Source organism: Electrona antarctica, assembly GCF_951216825.1.
Source record: "Electrona antarctica genome assembly, chromosome: 13".
In the NCBI taxonomy this organism is placed as follows: Eukaryota; Metazoa; Chordata; class Actinopteri; order Myctophiformes; family Myctophidae; genus Electrona; species Electrona antarctica.
In genome coordinates, this window is record NC_136794.1 from 6562105 (window position 1) to 6577868 (window position 15764).

Consider the following 15764-nt stretch of genomic DNA (forward strand, 5'->3'; position numbering starts at 1 on the left):
CCACCACGCTCAGAGGCAAGGAATGTGTTTAGTTTGCATGTTGCTTATCACTCAGGTGCAGGTTTGCAGAGTTTCTGTTCACAGAGGAATTTAAGGTGGGGTCTGGCTCAGTAACCAGTATTTACTATTCGAGTGTCAGGTTAGGTCTTAGGAGGCGTTTTTAGAATCTGCCTCAGGTCTAAATGGGTTCATTTAAAACCTAGGTTCTTCCTCTGTGATCACAGAGGAAGAAAGAGGGGTGGATGATACCTGTTCAGGCATTCGAAAACATTTGGCCCAAGCTGATAGAAAATATTGCTTTGTGTCACTTATGAAGACGATGTTCAGCTTTACAGGTTTTATCTTAACATTGTTCAATTCACTTCACAGTTTTATCACCTTGATCTGGGGATTTTGTGGTACTGCAGCTATTATGACTGAACTTGCAGCAGGCTCTGCCCTGATGCTGCTTGCAGGTCATGGATACACATGCTTATGCTATGTATCTGAAATTGAACTTTCACCTAATGCCTTTCACCATCTCAACTTAGGTCGAATTGCATATTTGAGTCTCACAGACTTTACTCAGCTGTAGTCCTTGTAGAAGATTGTGGAAAAATGTTTTAACATTCTTAAATTAGACCTGGGTAAACAGAGATAAAACTGTTATTGACAGAAATGTGTGATAGTGGGGTTAAACATAGCGTGTTGCCTTACTTACTACCAACTTAAAGTGTTTGGCAGTTTTGTTGGCTGTATCTATAGTTGATATTAGATGTTTGAAAGAGTTTAAAATGTTCTGCTTTTTATGATTGGTTATGAGAGATGTGTAGTAGAGCGAGCAACTGTTAGGCTATATTGTGGACTTACCCGGTATGAGTGCTGAGAACATTTGTATTATAAAGAAGCATGATATTATGATTTCAGTTAGCCTCTAATTTAAATAAACATTTAATCTGAGAACTAAGTAGGCTAATTATTAGCTTCTTTAAAACATTTCTTTACATGCTACAGTGAGGCCCTTTGTATTCTACATTTCTGTCAGGGTAATGTAACCTACAGGACATGGGGAACTGAAAGTGTTTTGGGGGGAATTAGGATGAGCATCAGCATAGTGTTGAAATGAAGGCTCTGAAATACCAAATCAATGCAGTTTACTAGTTTCCCTACTTATATACCTCTTCTGGAACATTATGAAATTAAATACTGTATGTAAATATATTTATATCCGTTTCACACTTTAGCTTGTTAAACTGTTAGCTACATTCCACAACTGCAACATTGTATTTTTTATTGACAATGGGCCTAGCCTAGCCTACAGTATGTAATGTCTTGCAGTCAGGTGTCCACAATGTTAATGGATAATTATTTTAAATTAATTAATTCATGAAAATGCATGGCATGGCATTATTATACTTTGGGTAGGCTACTGCGCGCCCCCCACTGTCCCGCTGCGGGACGACACCATCGGTTGGGAAAAAAACAAATAGATGAGCAGCCAGTCAAGTGTGTGCGTCCCCGCGGGCCGGAATACGACAGAATCTTGTGATTCTTGCCTTTACATTTTTAGACGGTAGAGTCGACCTCGATGTTATGGATCTGTGGACCTTGTGGAAAGCCGCGCACAGCTTTCCCCGATGGCGGAATGAGTGAGGATGCGACTCCCCAGTTCCATATTTGTGTCGGTGTCCCTCTTCACGGCCGAGACGACAGCGGCTCTGTACCTCAGCTCCACGTACCGCTCCGCGGGAGACCAAATCTGGCAGGGGCTCACGCTCCTCTTCGCATTCGTAGCGTCTGTGCTCGTACAGCTGACCCTCACATTCATCCACAGGGACCTCGGCAGAGACCGACCGTTGGTGCTTTTGTTGCACATTCTACAACTTGGACCCATCGTCAGGTTAGTGTCACAGTGTGGGCTGTTTTTTGTTCCCGACTGTCTCTTCTTGTTTACCTCGGTGCTCGATCTGCCAGTCAGCCGTCTGCAACCGAACCCAAACAGACAACAGCGTGGTCTTGGGCTTATACGTGCAACAGTCGACATGACATATCACACCGCTGCGGCGGCGAACGCCTAAAACCGTTTAGTTGCGTGACTCGACGACCAATTGGTGTGGTTTGGGCTAGTGCGGAATTACGAGCGGACCCCGAAAAAGGATGGTCCTCTTGAAAGCGTAACGGGGTAACGCCCCCCCCTGAACAGGTGTTGTCAATCACTGGTGTTGTGGCGATTTCGTTCATGTATTCATGGCTTGTCTACTGTACCCGTGCACTGCCCAGAATGTTTATGAGTGCATTGATTATTACGCATACGCGGTTACGCATGTCCCCAGGCTGCATGCATTCACAGTGCATGCACAGTATGCTGGGCTGGGGTGCAGTCAGTCAGTGTGAGTCTGTCTGACCCATTTAGTGAGGAAATAAACGCATCACTGAGATCAATACGCCTATCACCCATTGATTGCCTGATCGAGGTTAAAGCGGACATGACTGCCGCAGTAGACCCAGCCATCAGTCAGCCTTTAAGCTTGGTACTCAAGCAGACAAGCACAACAACAACCGAAATCCTTAGCCTACCAAAGATCTGCATAGCCGATATGAACAGTAGCGAAAGGTCCGTTTTTTATTATCATCCATGATGTCAGTCAATGAATCGATCAATCAATGAATCAACCAATCAATCATTTCTACAGGAGAGCTTTATCAGCTGAAAAAAAGGCCACAATAGCTTATCCACCATAAGACTCAACAGTCGAATAGTCAACTGGAGGGTGGTAAGCTTCTATATTTAGATGGATAATGCTGATAGAGCAGACTAGGCCACTAGGCCAGTCAATCTAAGATAAAAAGGGGCGTGACCCAAAAATAAATTGCAATAGTAATAATTCAAGTTTTCTTTTTAATGATCCTTATAGGGTCATCCAAATAACATATTAAAAATTGTGAATTATATACATTTTGGATCATGGTCAATTCAGGGGTTGAAAGTTAACATCCCATATAAGGCAAAAATGTCTTTAATTAGGTTTTAAGTAGCATTTAACGTGTCAAACTAGGGTTTATTCATGATTCTGAATCCATTGCAAGCATTAGTTTTGCACAAAAAACACTCCTTGGGCTAAATACGGCCATAGCCACTTGCCTTATATAGCCCAAATGTGCTGACTTCATCACATTTGTGATGAGGGCTATGGCAGTCAACTTTCAATTCCTGAATTTACCATGATCCAAAATGTATATAATTCACCATTTTTAATGTTATTTGGATGACCCTAAGGATCATAAAAAACCTTGAATGATTACTATTGCAATTTCTTTTGGGACAAATCTTAGATTGAATGGCCTAGAGCGACTCGCTCCATATTCATCAGAAGCAATATTGTCGATATCAGAATCTGATGATATTGATATTATATATTATTAAATATACGTGATGTTTAGCACTTTCCATATTGAATAGCAGTGTGGTCCGTGAGATTCCCTCGATGTGGGATTAGGTTCAGATTCCTACAGATTGAAGGGCAGGTGGCCATTCCAGTCCCAGGCTCATTCAGAGCAAGACAGCATCATGTTTCAGTGAGTGACATCCCTCCGACACTGTTGATTTAAGTTTAACACCAATCTTTCTGGTTTTGTGTCCCTCGGTTGTTTACGCATGTGTCAGTTTATATGTATATTCTTTCTGTTAATCCAAGTTATCCAACTGTCTCTATTTGCTTTGTACACCAGTTAAACAGTCATATTTGTCACAGAGTGCAGACTGTATATTTACCTGCCAGGGCTTCTGTAGACCTGACGCTGGATCATTTCCCCTTGAGTGTACATTGTTATGATTAGTTGATGAGCCTCCCCGGCCCACTATCTGCCCCCAGTGAAGAGCATAGCCAAGAATAGCATGCTGTTGGTTTCTTATCTTCGAAAACACAACTTGAGAAGGGGATGTCCGTCTATACACCCCAGCGACTCGAGTCCATGTATGTATGCACTTCCTCCTCTTAACAGAGTCTCATCCATCCAAACTAACCACACAGTCCCATTATCTGCCGAGAGACCATTTATTGTCTTGTGAAAAAAAAGAAAAGAAAAACAAAGTACATTTACATTAGAGGTTTTGGACATCTTGGGGGGGGGGGGATCCTATTGCATTATCTCTGCCACCAACACATCTCTGTTTCCTTTTAATTAGGTCATTCCCTTCCTAGTTCCTACTCTGCTCTAAGTGCCAGTTGGAGATAGTAATAGTATACTGTATGCCTACTATGCCAAGTGTATGCATCTCACGATACTTCTTCCCGTGCATGCCAAATTGGGTATGTACCACTTGACTTGAACCTAACAAAACATGTGTGGGCCATCAGGGAGACTGGGGTTTGATTCCTCCACGGTGCCTCAAACTCTCCAAATAACACATTTTGTTGGTGGGAAGCCAGTGAATCTCCTCACTGTCAGGTGAAGAGAAGTGGAGACTAGTGACTCCATGTGTGTATATCGGAGCTGGAGGTTGGCTATACACTCTCCCCAGACCAAACAGTAGGGGTTGGCAGTGACAGCCAGGGACTGTACTGTACTGTACTGTACTGTCAGTGGTGTTTTGGTCGTTGCACGGGGTACCACGGCATGGGACCAGTAATCTGTTCACGTGCACGCGCAGGTACGGCACGCTAGAACGTGTCCCCTTAGAAAGACACACCAAGTTCTCAAATCCAGTGGTTACTTGCATGACATGTTTACTGGCGGTGAGTGCGCCCTCCCTAGATTCACGTCGGGCCGAGTACCCAAATCAAATGGCTACTTTGCATAACAAAGTAGACATTTTTACAGGTTTACCTCTTTACCTGAACGTCCTCGCTCATACACAGTATAAAAGCAACACAGCAGTATATGGCGTGAAAGTAAAATAAGTTGTCTCATTATTTTAAGTCTACTTTTGTGTTTGTGTGTCTTCAGGAAGGAGGAGAGACCCACACACCGCCACTTGCTGGTTCAAGAATTTTATTTAAAGAGTCGTAGCAACGTTTCGGCCTTCTTCAGGCATAGTTTGAGAATAGGCTGACATTCATTAAATACACAACAGTAGGTTTAGACAACCAATCAAATTGTATATAGTAATCATTCATCAGATAGCAGCTGTGAAGAACCCAGTCATGTGACTTAAAGGTGCAGTACTTCTGTAGAACATTCCTAGTATATTATTGAAAGTCACCAATTACAACAATACAGGGAATAATATCAAAGTCATGCCATAATACATCAACATACAATTAAATAAGTAAATAAATGTCAAAAATAAGGTCCATACTCAAACACGAGTGGACATAAAGTATATAAAAGACACATAGTGCTTTTGGTACCCCACTGGACTGGACAAGAAGTTCAAAGTTTGTGTGTCTAAGACAATATATTTTCTAACTGAATTAACTGAAACTAGAAAATGGAAATGGAATTACATTCGTTTTTGTTTCCCACCATTACATCTGCAGTGTGTTGGACATCCTTTCTTTCTATTATAACCTACACCTTTTTCAGCTCCTATAATTCAAGGCATTCCTTGAGAAGATTTAAAATGAATCACACATTAAGTTCATTAAGAAGATATTTTCTAATGCTGGTCTCGTCACAAGTTGAGTCAGACTCTCATATACACCAGTGGTCGAGACCCAAAAGAGAGATTAGATGTTTGCCCGGGACCCAAACTAGACTCTCATAGATGTATTTTATCGATTCTAATATTTTATCTTTTATCTACGAGAGTCTAAATCTTAGGCTAACCCAAACTAGTGAAAAAGCAGCTCTACAAGTGAGCTTGTAGATCGGCTATTTTCACTACTTACTTACTTACTTACTTATTTATTTAAGTCAGAACAGGTCCGCTCCATATATGGAGATCTAAGGGTTTGAGGTTTGAGGTCAGATGTAGAGTTGCTGGCCGGCTCCATATATGCAGATCTAGGTGATGATCCAGTCTTCTCCATGTATGACTATCCAGGGTTCGATGAGGTCAGTGTCGTGATCTTCATATATGGAAACGGCCATATATGGAGGCGTGATGTCATGAGGTGTGACCATATATGGAGGCATGACCGACCGACCGACTGACGGGAGAATGATGCAGGTTTTCATAGTAAACTGCGACCTATGGTCGCAACTATACTATACTACATGGCAGATGATAGAGCTGTCCTCATTACTGAGAAATATGTACTGTACATACGAGGGTTCATAATGCAGAGACCTAAACTGTCTCATACTGTACGTTGTCGGGAATATATTTTCATGTTCCTTCTGTTGTTAGGTGTCTGGAGGCATTCTGCATCTATGGCAGCGTGGGACGTGTGGAGGAGCCCTATGTCAGCATCACCAGGAAGAAGCAGATACCTCGCAGGGGTCCGTCTGAGGAGGTGGAGCGGCAGGTGGGGCAGGCGGAGGGGAAACTGTTCACACACAGAGCAGCCTTCGCCCGCACCTCTGTCATTCAGGCCTTCCTGGGCTCGGCCCCACAGCTGACCCTGCAGCTCTACATATGTGTTCTACAGCGAGGGGTGTCCATTGGGAGAGGTGAGGGCGTGCCTGTGGGTCTGCCTGTGTGACACTTTATTCGTTTTTAATTATTGATTGATTAATCGGTGGCTGTGGCTCAGGAGGTAGAGCAGGTCGTCCAATGATCCATGGGTCGGCGGTTCGAATCCCGGCTGCTCCTGTCTACATGTCGAAGTGTCCTTGGGCAAGACACTGAACCCTACATTGCCTCCAATGAGTTGGTCGGTGTGAGCTTGCCACCGTTGGTGTGTGAATGTGGGGAAATGAGGACGCTGGCGTCGACTGTTCGCCGCTTCACCTCCCAATGTATGAATGAATGAACCATTGTAAAGCGCTTTGAGCACTTGGAAAAGCGCTATAAAAATGCAATTCATTATTATTAACGTTTTGATTGACAAAAATGCATATACACAAACATACACAGTATTTGTATGTGTCTGTTAAAAGGATAAAACACAAAAAACATGTTTGTGTAAACTGAGTGTTGTATGTCAACTAAAATAGCAATTAGCAACTCTAAATGGAACCTGTTACAACTCAACTCAACTCAGTTGCTATTCAGCCATCTCTTTATGGATGACTTGAAGTTAACAATGGAACCATGTGTGTGAGGGATGGGCGTTTGGCCATTTATTTTGTTAATGTACACCGCTCAGCTGGTTAGACGGGCACGATGTCGCGTATCATATTTCTACAAATAACCATTGTGGCGCATATCACAATTCACAAGCCTTGGACACAGCAACAGACGTCATAATGTTGAATGAATGAATAGTTTATTTTGGTGCTTTACATTTACATGTTAAGTTTCATCATTTGCATTTAAGGTTTTTACAAAGGGGTAGCACCGAAGAGGTCTAGGCTGAAGCCGAAGCTTATTTTGCCTAGCCTTTTTTAAGAAAAGAAACAAAATACAAAATGAATACAAAGAAAAATAAACAAAATACAAAGGAAACAGAAAAAAAAATAAAGCATTTTTTAGAACTTAGTCTTTTTAGAACTTATGATAATAATCTTATGTTAATGTTTAATAATGTTAATAATAATGATCTTATGATAATAATAATGATCTTATGATAATGTTTTATATCTATTTAATACCCTACTTTTAAATAGCTTTTTAAATTTGATAAGTGATGTGCATAGCTTTAGTCATTATCCAGGCTATTCCACAAGTCAACCCCTATTTTGGATATACATCTACCCTTTGTGTTGGTCCTTGCCCCTTTTTGTTTTAATACACATGTCCCCCTGAGGTTGTACTGTTGTTGCAGCTGTCGTCACATCAGTAGCCTACTTGAAGGCAGTGAAGCCACCGGCCATCTCAGTAGAGGTGAACAACAGTGTCCAAATAAAGTTAAACACTTATCTGTGGTCTTCCTGGAAACGTGAAACGTCTTCAGCCCTGCCACGTGGTTTCCTAGGTGTGTCTATCAGCTATAGTTTCAGATCAAAGGCTTTATTTATTTGAAAGGACAAGCCATTTAAAAGAAGGAAAAAAACGACACCCAGCCCATCCCTAATGTGCGTACATCAGTCTGTCTGGCCAGTCTGACCAGTCCTTTTCACTAGGTACAGAGTTAAAGTTGACTTACCTTTCGAGTCCAAGTCAAGTCTGATATCATCACAGTGTCATGGAAATGAACTCAAAATAACCTCCACGAGAGTGAGACCAGAAAGTCATTCTGACATAGAAGATGCCCTTGAACAGCATGCATAGGGTGTAAATTCTCCAGGATGTGATTTCACAGCACCTTGACAAGACAGGAAGGGGAAAGGAGGAGCGCTTTGTTTGGTACGTACGCCACAAACAATAAAACCCCTCAGGCTTGCCACTATAGCTATATAGCTCTATCTTGGCACTGGGCCATCCTCAATGACCCACGGTCAAAATGCCCACCATTATGGATGGCTTTGGGCCATCCATAATGAAACTCATATGCTAGGTGAGGCATTTAAAATGTCTCACCTAGCCACCTGGACCTTGGGCTTACCCTTGCTCTGTTCTCCTCAGAGTCTCAAAGTGTCACATTTGTCAATAATTTGAAAAAAAGAAAACAAAAGTTTTATTCCAAATAAATCCTCCTCCCCGAACCCACGGGCAACACACACAACAGCTAATCAGGTTTCTCTAATGCATGAATATACAATACATTAGATACGCTATTGTGTGGTCAAATCTGACTCGAGTCTCAAGACATCATGCCAGAGTCCAAGACTTGGTCAAATTTAGAATAAATGTGACTCAAGTCCGAGTCCTGGAGTTAAAGGGATAGTACATCCCCAAAATGACCTTTTCTTTTTTTCTTTTTTTTTTTCATTCATTCATTTTCATTTTTCATTTTCATTTATTGGTTTTAACAAAATTAAGGACAATAAACACAGACATTACACAACAATATAGTATCGATAGTATCGATTACTCACCCCATGGACACGTGAATTCATGGATATTTTTTGGTTTTGTCGCATTCCTAAGACAATAATTTGATGACCAGCAGTAGTTCCCTATGGCAGGAGTTCTGAACCTTTCTATTACCACGGACGGGCTGACAGTTCATAAAATGTGTGTGGACCGACATGGGTCTTCTGTGTTCATGCACGACACCACCCCCCCCCCCCCCCCCCCGGTCATGCATGAACACAGAAGACATTTGACTGGCCTCAAGTAGCCTACCTGCTGCTATACTATTATTTCACACCATAATGTTATATCATTGACCTAAATGGCGTTATATAAACAAGGTTGGTATGATTTAAAAAAAAGGTTAGGCCTATGTCTTTCTTTAGAAAATGAATGACTTTGGACACGTGGGAAACTAGTTAAACATGTGTTTAACTGGGTTACTTACATTATCTTCTGATACTTTAATGTTTTGACATGAAATAATCCCGTACCGTGTAGTGTTTTGTTACATTAGCGCAAGCGTCTCAAAATAGGCTACAGCTTGTTGTTACGCTGCTGCAGCTGCTCTCTGAACACAGGTGAACATTAAATATGCAATGCTGATGCTATGCAAAATGGAAGTAACACAGACTCGAGGCTGTTTATAAACCACAGTCAGTGATGCATCACTGTGATGCATCACTGACGAATTTAATTCTTGGTATCCTCATTTGGCCGAGTCAAGTCAGCAGTTTTCACTGCTGTTCAGAAAATCCTGGTGACACACGGTAATACGGTCGGGAAGACTTGGGATTCCCTTCTCGCGAGGTGGTTGGGAGCCTCTGAGAATCTCCTTTGTGTCTCCATGGCATAGGGAACCACTGCTGGTTATCAAATCTGCTTAGGAATGCGACAAAACCAAGAAAATATCCATTAATTAATTCAAGTCTCCATGTGGTGAATAATCGAAAAATGTGCTTTTTGTGGCAAACTATCCCTTTAAGTCATACTGTTATGGGTACATTCATTATCAGTATACTGCAGACATAGAGACCCTGCTAGCTGGCTTAGCTCTGACTTATCAGCCTCCACAGGGAGTTGTTTGTGGTCCCTCAGCCCCTCTCCACTGAGTGAGCAGTCTGTCCCCCAGTCAAGAACACAACGGTGCCACTGTGACGTGGGCTGATTAGCTAAGTGCCATATTGGACATAAGCCTGTTGTTTTCATGAGTCAAACTGGTATTATGTAACTGTGTATGTAAAGGTGCACTACATGTATAATAATTATTCAAGATTCTGTATTGTTGCGTCACTCTATACTATAGAGCGTCGCAGTCCCGCCTCCTACCCGGGACCAGGAAATGAAACCCAATGCATTATTCTCATAGACATTTCGTAAAGTATTTATTTAAAGACGGTTACGCCGCGGACAAAGCCAACTCGAGTCGTGACAACTCATGACAGCACAAACAATATTTTGGACCAAACAAATAATTAGAAAGAAGAAAAAAACGGCAGGTTACAACACTTTTTTTGTTGTTTTTCTTCTTTCTAATTATTTGTTTGGTCCAAAATATTGTTTGTGTTGTCATGAGTTGTCACGACTCAAGTTGACTTTGTCCGCGGCGTAACCGTCTTTAAATAAATACTTTACGAAATGTCTATGAGAATAATGCATTGGATTTCATTTCCTGGTCCCGGGTAGGAGGCGGGACTGCGACGCTCTATAGCGAGAGAGAAATATCCTGATAGATTCCGAAATTTAGTAACGGCCATAAAGGTCAACACAGAGTCAAACTGAAACATATGGTCCTGCTGATTGAACATGAAGGATAAACCGACATTATAAACCAGCGGCTTTCATAAATTTTTCTGTGCTCGTATTGACCCTTGGTATGATAATAATGCCTTTTCCTGTTTCTCTCTCTCTCTCCCATGTCAGGCACGCTCATGGTGATCTCTCTGCTGTCCATCGTGTACGGCGCGTTGCGCTGCAACATCCTCGCCATCAAGATCAAATACGATGACTACGAGGTAGACATTCGGCCCATGGCCTACGTGTGCATCTTCCTGTGGCGGAGCTTTGAGATCGCCACGCGCATGGCGGTCCTGGTGCTGTTCAGCTCCGTGCTGCAGCTCTGGATCCTGCCCGTGGTCCTCGCCAACTTCCTGCTGTTCTTCCTCTACCCCTGGGTTCTGTTTTGGCACAGCCACTCGCCGTTCCCCGACAACATAGAGAAGACCCTCACGAGGGTGGGAACCACCATCGTGCTGTGCCTGCTCACTTTCCTCTACGCGGGCATCAACATGTTCTGCTGGTCGGCCGTTCAGCTGAAACTCAGCGACCCGGACCTGATCAACCATTCCCAGAACTGGTATCGTATGGCCGTGTACTACATACTGCGCTTCGCGGAGAACGGCTCGCTGCTGCTGTTGTGGTACGTCTACAAGACGGACTTCTACAAGTTCATCTGTGCCCCCCTGCTCGTGCTGCAGCTGCTAGTGGCCTACGCCATCGGCATATTCTTCATGCTGGTGTTCTATCGGTTCTGTCATCCCTGCCGAAGGCTCTTCTCTTCCAGCATGTCCCAGGGCTTCTGGGACTGCTCCGCCCTCCTCTGTTTGCTCTGCAGCGCTGACTCGTCTGAAAATCAGCCGTTAGACAAGGCGGCCCCGGGGTCAGCCTGCAGCCCCACTGCACTCAAAGAGCCAGCTTGTGACCAGGTGTGCGAAACACCCAATGACACGACCTATGACATGCCCAACGACTTGCTCTACGACTCTACCTATGTGGAGTCATTGAGCATGTCCAACGACGTGGGTGGAATTACAGACGGTCAAAGGAACGGTGATGTTAGGCAGAATGTGTCTTTAGATGCTTAAAGGTGCAGTAAGTGATCTTTTTTTTTTAATTAAAATGTAAATGCGTACTCTCTCCTGATTGGATGAAATTGTCCTCATTACATTAGACTTTTGACACTGAGTGAAAAAAAGGGAAATTGGCAACCCTCCTGAAGATTTGTTTTCTGTTTACTAACTTTACTAGCTGGAGAGATGGGGGGGAGTCCACTGTTACTGAACAAACACTGTATCGCAGTGATTTACTCTCTGAATATTGACAAAAAACGACAACATTTAGTTTTAACCACAAAATATCATTTACACTGCCGTTAAATTGTCTCCATCTCTCGACATATATACAATTTAAAGAGAACTTTGACATCTGGCACACACTGTAAAGCACCTCTGATGAACATTTTTCTACTTAGCTGCTCCACCTTTTGCTGGCTATACTGCCGGTGGTGGTGGTGTAGTCGCTCCTCACTATAGAGAAGGCAATGGACCTCAATGCTTTCTCAGAATGTGGAACCCCTGCTGCTGATGTGAAGTCTACGATGTCTGTTACTTTCACGGGTGCGTTCGGAAATGCGCCCTGAACGCACTGGTGTGCTCTCTTGTCGTTCGTTTATTCAGTGCACTCGGTGCGTTGTCGTTCGAAAATCCAGTGCGCTGCGCACCGGGTGCGCCGAGTGCCCGCACTGAGCGACCCTACCCTGAAGCTGGGGTTGTCCAGTGTGAATCGATGTGATTGTGTCACAACTGTGGTCGTTCGTAAATAAGGCACACTGAACGCACTCTGTGACGTCACCGCCCACCACACTCAACAAACTAACCACATTCCCGGTGCGTATTTCCGAACGCACCCCACAATTGGAGCGCTATGATCGTATAGTGTCATACAGTATATCCACCATGATGCTCCAGTATGTTCTTGACCAGTCCATGAGAGTTGTCTGCTATCCAAGTGTGCACAAATTGAAATACTGAAATGTGAAATCTGTGTTCAAATCACTGGTGGATTACAAGTGGCGTTCATCAGCCTCTTCCGAGCAGAGACATTGTCCTAGCTGATAATACTGCAACCTTCAATGTAAACAAAAGCATTTTTTGGACTGGGTTTAGTGAACAACATCCACGTATACCTTATGCTGCAATACTGGTCACATTAGATAGAGCCATGTGCTTAAGGACTGATTCAGAGGTTTTTATTGTTGGCATGTGCATGTAAAGAGCGTCAAATGTGGGCACTGTATTCATCTGCCGGGGGTGAGAGACTATTTTGTATTTTCCCTAACCCCCTACTTTTATGGCTGCAACCAACACTGCTTTATTCACAACTCGACAAGAGCTTTATCACAATATGCGCTGCTTCTCCGATGTATTTGTGCTTACAGCGAGATTGTGAATCTCCACGCACTACGGTGCTGTAGAGACGGCCATTTCTCTCATTAATCACAGTACTGAATACGCATGGGCTCTCTCTGCACATCATTTATTTGCATGTTTACAAAGGATGTTTGTGGTTTCCATTCAACTCTTGAGCAGCACAATAGCTATTGTCAATGTGAGATGCTTTGTTTTGGATGTATATGGGTTTTGTTAATTCATGGTGTGCCATACTGTTAGTTCTGAGGTCTGCCTCTTGGTCACTCCAAAATTAGTGTTTCATTAATTAGGCTTTTTTACTCTTAAAGATGGAGTGCCGTGATTTTTTTCCCAGCCTAAAACATGATCATCGGGTATTATTATTATATAAGGAGGGAGAATATTTTCAAAATAGTACTGTACAGTATTTGTTAAAATGTCGTTTTTATGTGGACACGCACACCAGTTCATTAAGTATGCCTGGTTTGCCTGATGGGTTGTGAATGTGGTGATCCACCTGACATGAAGCCGCACCCACAGCTGTTGTTGTATGATAAAGAGGGAGGTGTTAGGGGAGGGGATGATATTGTGATGTCACTATATCACTGTTTATTTCATTGGCACGTTTGACTGTCAAGGTTTCAGCCTCCAGGAAGAAACCCTAGTAAATACAAAGGGAAGACATCATTGCACATAACAACCACACCAAGGGGTCTAATGAAGTACTGTCACCTCATAAACACACAAAAAACTCTAAAAAATACAAAAATCATGGCACTCTATCTTTAAGTGGACACAAAATGTAACTAATATTGTGTGTGTGTGTGTGTGTGTGTGTGTGTGTGTGTGTGTGGAGAGGTTTCACTCTGTAATTGTATGTTTAATGTTTGTTTTTGTCTATTTTGCACTAACTCTTTCTTGCAATGGAACTGCAGGGGGAGGATCACCTTTAGTATGATAATTATGCTCTTATTGTCTGTACAAACACAACCTTTGACATTGAAGCCAAACTATATATAAAAAATAACATTGCATAATGTACACGAGCCAGCTCATAAATATTAAACACACACAATCTTTTTTGAAGAATAAGTCTAAATTCAAGTAAATTAATATTTATACTGTGATTTTGTCTGAGTAGTTTTATTTTGAACAAATAAGCAAGCATTCCATGCAGTTATGCTGACCTCATGTGGGCTATGGTTGCAACAGCTTATTCTTATGTCTAATGTATACATTGTCAAGACTGTTTTCACTTGCTGAAAATAACTGAATTGTTATTTTCGAGAAAACTTACAGCCATAAAACAAAGTATATATTAGGCCTTAATGGCCCTGTTTTGTGTGCCTGCTCTGAAGGGCTTGAGGATTTGGAAAAACGGATATACCGTACAAGCCCTTTTTCGTCACCTACCCGTCAGACATCCATTTCAACATTTGCCTTAATGTAATAAATCATTCAGAAAAAGTCTTGCATCATGACTTACTTTCTTAAGGTTGGAGTCAGCGTGACACTCAACCCATATTCCCACGGGATACTTTGTGGAATGAACAGCAACCCTTTGCTGTTTGTTCATTTACCTTTATCCTTAAGTATTTTAATGTTTTTTCCACATTAATTTGAAGACAAATGTGTGCTTCCTTAAATACATTTAATGATTAAACAATTAAACCAATTCATTCATTTGTTCAGGCAAGTTACAGAACTCCAAATGCAGTTTTCTATGGTCTAAAGTCCAGAGGAATATTCTGGATTGGACATTAAAGGGATATTTCACTTTCAAAAAAACGTTTGGTAATTGGTCGTTTTCATTTCTTTTCTTTTAGATTTTTTCGTCTCCTCCGTTCTCCTGGAAAAACTGGATTCTTTTTCCAAAACAATTAAAAAGAAATTAAAAAAGAAATAAGATGGACAATATCAGTCACCAGAAAAGGTATGGGTGTTTTCGATGAATCTATCGTGGTTCAAATGAAGTTACAATGGGTTTGTATAGGAAGGGGGCGGGGCAGCTAAAATGAATATCAAATATCTGAATCGAGCAACTTAAAAACTGTCTGGGGTGCTCACATAAGCCCCGAGTAGATGATAAAATGACCAAACGTTTTTATGAAAGTGAAATATCCCTTTAAGCAGTTGTAGTGTTGGCCTGGGGCCAGACACATCACACATACACAAATCCATAAACACAAATCTTCATAGACCTTTACCCAGGTCAATACAAAACAATAAAATGTCAATTTGTGGTCCAGTTCGTACAAATATTTTATACAAGTAACAAGTTGGCTGCAGCTCATCAATCATGACAAACACTACCAATTCAGAGCTTTTCTTAAATATAATATTTTACACAGTATTTCTTAAATTATACTTCAGTCATGAATTAGCCTATACCTAGAAAAGTGTCGTGTCTTATTTTGGAATGTAATTAACCAGATCATGTATTGTATTATGGAGTTTGATACCATTTTGGCCTGGTAGTTGGAATTACAATTATTAAATCTTCTCACTCTCACAGAGAACATCATATATACCTGTATAATTAGGACTATCAACTGATGCAAATCATTGTTCTTATCCCAAGCTTAGAATACAACTGTGGGGAGAGATTACACAGTAAACCTTGAAAGTTAAAGGACGACTTCACCCATTTTCAACTT

At 41.9% G+C, this 15764-nt stretch overlaps 1 protein-coding gene across 2 annotated transcripts; it reads left to right on the forward strand.

Annotated features, from left to right (window-relative positions):
• Window positions 1–1288: 1288 nt before the first annotated feature.
• xk (X-linked Kx blood group (McLeod syndrome)) lies at window positions 1289–14621 on the forward strand. 2 transcript variants are annotated; one of them, XM_079517976.1, is made up of 3 exons: window positions 1289–1879; window positions 6272–6534; window positions 10844–14621. In XM_079517976.1, exons 1-3 carry the CDS (start codon window positions 1635–1637, stop codon window positions 11782–11784), a joined length of 1449 nt encoding a protein of 482 aa, XP_079374102.1. In that variant the 5' UTR covers window positions 1289–1634; the 3' UTR covers window positions 11785–14621. The 2 variants fall into 2 exon arrangements, with proteins under 2 accessions (XP_079374102.1, XP_079374103.1); XM_079517977.1 differs by lacking the exon at window positions 1289–1879 and adding an exon at window positions 3478–3555 and having other exon boundaries at window positions 10844–14574.
• The last annotated feature ends 1143 nt before the right edge of the window (window positions 14622–15764 follow it).